Below are 5,841 nucleotides of genomic sequence, written 5' to 3'. Positions count from 1 at the left end.
CGTGAATGCATGTTTGCTTGTTTTCCCTTTGTCAGTGAAATGTATGTGGAAAGAGCGATGAGGAGAAATGGTGGTTTACTTCAGTCAAACACAGAGCACCGCATACAGTATCAGCTGTAAAGGTATCAACAGCAGTCACCCCCTCCACTTCCAAATGTGATTTACAAGCTTTCGAAATCTTTCCTTTGACTTGACAGATAAGATCTTAACAAGCCGGTTCGTGGTTGGTGTGAGTCAAAGGAGGAAAAAGAAAGCTACAGCCTTCCGGTGTTAGACGTCAAAGAGACGCAACACTCCTCGTCACTATTTTCAGTTTGTAAGTTGCGAAAAGCCCTGAACTTGGATTGGTTAATTCGTCATGTTGACTGGATGACTAGTGTAAGGTGTGCAGGTGTGACGCACCCTCAGGTACAGTTCAGGTTATTAATAGATCCATTAGTCCATATATAAGAGTCATTAAAGGTATAAGAGTACAAAATGGACAAGTAAATCTCTTTAGAAACTGAACCTTTAAGACATTAAAGGTGTCGTGTTATAATAAAATGTTATTAAAACTATACTTTTCCTTTTAAAGATCAAATCAGTCACAGTATAACACGCTGTAGAATTGTTCAACCGCCACCATTTACTGACATAATGATGCTGCTCACTTTTATTTTGAAAACCATATATATATATACCATTTGAATATACAAAAGCGAGTTATTTAAATAGTACAAAACAGTGCTTTAGGTGTAATGATGCTCAACAGTGATATTGATTCAGGAACTGTTCTGAATGTGTACTTGCTTAAAAGAAAAGACGTCACCATGGTGAAATGTCCCCTCACAGAGAGACAAACCCCCTCTCCAAGTCTCCAGTAGCCACATGTCTTTTACACTGAAAGGGTGAACAACAGCAGGCTGATGCAGCTCCCACCCACACAGCAGTTAACACACAGAGCGATTAGTCATCTCAGAAACCCCCAACTCAGAGCTTTGGTACACTTAGCTCTCTCAAATTGCAAATATGATGTGAAACTTTTGCCTCACACGTTGCCACTCTGCTGTCTGACTGTACCGAGCGTGCACTCTCACTCCGGCGCCCCCCTCGGCTCAGCGTGGCCCCTATATATCACTGATGTGCCTAGTCCGTGCACAATCTGCGGCTTCAGGTGCTGTATCCTGTTCCTGTGTGTGTGTGGAGGAGAGCGGGGGCAAGTTTCACACAAAGCTAGAGCTGACACTTCAGTTTGACGGTTGAGGAGGGACCACTGATTACTATTTAAGATCCATGCTGCCTGTGGATTAACTCTGGAAGAAGAGAGTACAGGCGATTCTATCCAAGAGTTAAAACCACAGTTTTCTAGTCAGGTTACTCCCACCTCTATAAATATTACACACCGAGATACTATCTGACCTGTGATCAGTAGCTGTATTTGAGCAGTGTGTGCCCTTGTGTGTGTGTCTGTGCCCTTGTGTGTGAGAGTGTGAGCTACTCCATGGCAGCAGCCCAAGAGTATCCTGTCAACAGGAACTCCTGGATTTGATACGCAGCGGCCTCTGGCCACAGAAGGAAACTGATTTGTTTGTAGTGTGTGCTCACTGGTTTTATCTCTCCTCTCACCCACAGATGTGATCAGAGGTTCCAGAAATTGATCTGCACCCAAAATGGAATTTTTCCTCTCTGAGGCAGCATACTTTAACATGGGCTTTTGCATTCAGACGTTTATGTGAAGAATTTATTTAGAAAGCTACACTTTCTGTAAAATGTTGTGGGTTTTTTTTTCTTAAGCTCAGGAGTTCAGGGAAATCTGAAAGCACATCTTCGTGCAGTTAGCTGTTAAGTGCTGCAGAACAGGTTAGATAACTCTGTCAGGTGAGGTTTAACTTGTTCCATGGAAGAAAAAAAAACAAACTCAAGCTGCCAAATCTGTCTTAGTCATCACTGCAGCACTGATGTCGCTATAAATTAAACATGGATTTCTCTAAAAATCTCAAATTATTTCTAGTTTTTATTCCACTTTGGTCCCATATGAATCCATCAAGATAACTGGTTGAATTACCAAAGCTGCTCAGAGCCTGATTTGAACCACTGTCGTTATCTTTCAGTGGAAAGAGTTGTTTTGTTGTGAGGCCAGTTTAAGTAGTTAGTAGTGTTGAAATGCTCCTCTCCCTCTCTCTCTCTTCTCTTTCACGGGGCTCAACTCGCAATCAAGGAGGAGCCGAGAGTCCTGCGGGGCTTCTCCTGGAACCTGCTCCTCAAATATAAAGCGCTGCCCCCATCCACCAGGAAAGACTGAATCATAACTCACAAGGAGGAGCCGCCGCCACATCTGTGCTTTCTCCCCAAATCCTGACGGTAGCTGTAGTGATAGTCAGTGTGTGAAACACTGCTGGATTTAAAAAAAAAAAAAAAAAAAAAAAAAGTTTCTTTACCTTTTCAACCTTTTTTTTTTTTTTTTTGTTAAAACTGAGAATTCAACTTGCCAAAGTCAGACAGGAGAAGCGCGTCCTAACTTTGGAGAGGAGAGAGCGCGCAGATGGCAGCCCTCATCAGCGCGTACTCGTCGTGGCCAGAGTCCTTCGAGTGTCCTCCAGGAGATGGGGACGTGCCCGACGGACACGGCCCGCACAGGACCGCCGCGGACAAGGCGCCGGAGCCACGGATCAGACGGCCCATGAACGCGTTCATGGTTTGGGCCAAAGACGAGCGCAAGCGGCTGGCGGTTCAAAATCCAGACCTGCACAATGCCGAGCTCAGCAAAATGTTGGGTGAGATGAAAAAGTTGTATTAATATCTGCTTTTATTTCCTATTATTATTATTATTATTATTATTATTATTATTATTATTACTTTTAAACACACACACATTTAATTCCCTTCAGGCCTCGGCTGTGTTAAAGAAGTTGTTTTCCGAGTAGCCTAAATAAAAATCTACTAAAACCCTGAGAGATGTTGAAGGGAAAGACAACAAAACGTTTTTAATCGTAGTTACTGAGACCAAGTCTATCAATCACGTCTCCTCACAGCCAGTAAAGCCTGATGCGCGCCGCCAAAACCCCTGAATTTAAAAGTTAATGTCGCCTTAACATCAAATTCGTGAAGCCTGCGGATGGAAAATGAGAGAAATGTTTCATTTATGCGCTGGATTTGAGCTTTATGGATTAGTGCTTAATAATAAACTCTAAATCTGAGCAATCGGAAATCATTTTTAAGCCAAATCTGAGAAGAGAAACATGTGAAATACGCTTTCCTTTCCTACATGTAAAAAAAGGGTAAAATTGGCACCTGCGTTTATATTGAAACGAGTCATTCACTGCTTGAAGGTGACTCTCTGAAATACAATTAAGAACCAATCAGGAAGCTGAATATTGATCCTGCGGTAAAAGTTTTAACATGATTATTATTTTTCTTTCTTTTTTAAATGTCACCTCAGAAGTAAATTACAAATATGAGCTTTCTAAGCAAAGGAAGTCTTATTGTTTATGTTATATTTGTTTCATAGTGATATTTAACTTAATAATCTCACTATTATTCATATGAATTTAATATCTTAATTATCCAATAACAGAATATCAGCCTGCAACTTGAAAAAGACTGAGAACACATTAATGGATATTTTACAAGTTGTAGAAATTGTTAGTGTGAGAAAATATATTCAGTTATTTTAACATTCTGTGGTTATTATAGGCTTAAAACATGAAATTAATAAAAAAGGTGCAAATGAATGTGTTGTTGAACCAAATTCAGGATTTTAACTCCCAGTTCAAAGTCTTCTGTCTCTTCTTGTTGCAGGTAAATCATGGAAGGCCCTGACTCCCCCCCAGAAGAGGCCCTACGTGGAGGAGGCAGAGAGGCTCCGGGTGCAGCACATGCAGGACTACCCCAACTACAAGTATCGGCCTCGCCGGAAGAAGCAGCTGAAACGCATCTGCAAACGAGTGGACCCCGGCTTCCTCCTGAGCGGCCTGGCCCCCGATCAGAATGCCCTGCCCGAGCAGCGGGCCCTCTGCCACCCCCTCGACAAAGACGAGGGCAGCCCCGCTGGCGTCGGCGGCAGGTTTTCCAGCCCCAGCCCTGCTCTGCCCGGTGTCAGAAGCTTCCGGGACGCAGCCGGGTCCAACAGCAGCTTTGACACCTACCCCTACGGCCTGCCCACCCCCCCTGAGATGTCCCCCTTAGATGCCGTGGACCACGAGCACGTGGCCCCCTCTTATTACTCGACGTCTGGTAGCTCCTCCGTCTCCTGCTCTTCCTCGGCCTCCTGTCCCGACGAGCACCACCAGAATCAGACACACATGGGCAGCCCGCCCCCTTACCACACTGACTACACTCAGACCCAAATCCACTGTGGGGGCGCACACATAGGTCACATCTCTCACATGTCCCAACCTGGTGGCGGTGGACTGATCCCTGGCCCTCCACTGTCTTACTACAGTACCTCATCTTTCCCCCAGATTCACCACGGGCTCCACCAGGGCCACCTGGGGCAGCTGTCCCCCCCACCAGAGACACAGGGTCACCTGGAGACTCTAGACCAGCTGAGCCAGGCTGAGCTTCTGGGCGAGGTGGACCGCAATGAGTTTGATCAGTACCTGAACTCCACCGGGACCGGGTTCCATCCTGAGCAGGGCGGCAGCATGACTGTCACAGGACACATCCAGGTGGCGTCCGCCGCCTCCGCGTGTCCCAGCAGCACCACGGAAACCAGCCTCATTTCCGTGCTTGCGGACGCAACAGCGGCCTACTACAACAACTACGGCATCTCGTAAGCTCGGCCACAGCATCCGTAACACTCGTGACTGATCAGAGACGCTTCAGGGTTAAATATGGGACGATGTTGCACCTGGGTGCTAGTCAGAGAAAGCTTTCTGTGCCCTCGTCCGTGATTTCAACTCTCGTGTTAGCATCCGTGAGCAACCTCCTCCCACCATGATTAAAACCCGAACTGATTACCGAGCAATATGATTGTCTGGAGCCGAGGAAAGAACAAAGAGCAATTTGGAGGAGTATGAAGGAAGGCAGATGGACAACTCAGGGATGCAGACACAAGATACTATAGTATGCCACCTCCAGTTGTCATGACATTTCTAAACCAGAAGAACAATCGCAAAAGACTTGTTGTCCACTTGTAAATGTCGCCAGTTACTGTTGCCACTGCGGCGTGTACAGATGCTCTTTAGAAGCTAATTTAAGTCCTTCGATGTTTCGCCTAAATGCTAACTGTAATGCTATTATCAACGCTTTCCATTCGAATGTTTGTATCATATGTTCTCGCTCTCATTAGCTTGAGAGTCTTACCTCAGTAGTTGTAATTGAATGAGGTTTTAGTTGGACATTTCTTATGCAATTTAACAAAAACGGTGTATAATGACGAAAAAAGGCGTTTATACTTCTTCTCAAGTACTTAATAATATATAATCATAACCTCTACGATGAAAAATAATAATGGTAACTATAACTGTATGCTGATTTAGGTTTGTGAGAGACAATAATTTAAAATAAAGTTGAATTTTTCTAGAAATGCCGTTGCTGCTTGGAGAATGCGCCCACAGACAACACACCACAGCGGGGGAATGACTTTTTGTTGTTTCATTATTCCACCCAAACAGGAGATATTGGTCATTACTGACACACCTAAAATGCATCATTCCTCATATACAGATTCACAGCACCTCATTATTACAGATTCCTGAATAAAGACTCCTGCTTGTGATGCTTTTTTTTTTTCCAGTTTTCACACAAACTGGTGTGTGATACTTGTCCATCTCTGCTCTCCGTGTGTCTCCATATATTCTTCTATTTTAGGCTCTTGTCTGGCTGTTGTGCTGCAAGTGGCCCATTCTGACACCCACTCCC

General features: G+C 44.5%; 1 protein-coding gene across 1 annotated transcript; it reads left to right on the top strand.

The window, feature by feature from the left end:
• Positions 1–2,283: 2,283 nt before the first annotated feature.
• Positions 2,284–5,522, top strand: sox7 (SRY-box transcription factor 7). Its single transcript, XM_041958411.1, has 2 exons — positions 2,284–2,753; positions 3,778–5,522. The coding sequence occupies exons 1-2, from the start codon at positions 2,522–2,524 to the stop codon at positions 4,752–4,754; spliced, it is 1,209 nt and encodes a 402-aa protein (XP_041814345.1). The 5' UTR covers positions 2,284–2,521; the 3' UTR covers positions 4,755–5,522.
• Positions 5,523–5,841: the final 319 nt, after the last annotated feature.

Source organism: Chelmon rostratus, chromosome 18 (genome assembly GCF_017976325.1).
Source record: "Chelmon rostratus isolate fCheRos1 chromosome 18, fCheRos1.pri, whole genome shotgun sequence".
Classification (NCBI taxonomy): domain Eukaryota; kingdom Metazoa; phylum Chordata; class Actinopteri; order Chaetodontiformes; family Chaetodontidae; genus Chelmon; species Chelmon rostratus.
Note: the sequence above shows the minus strand (reverse complement) of the source record. Positions and strands in the feature narration are given on the sequence as shown.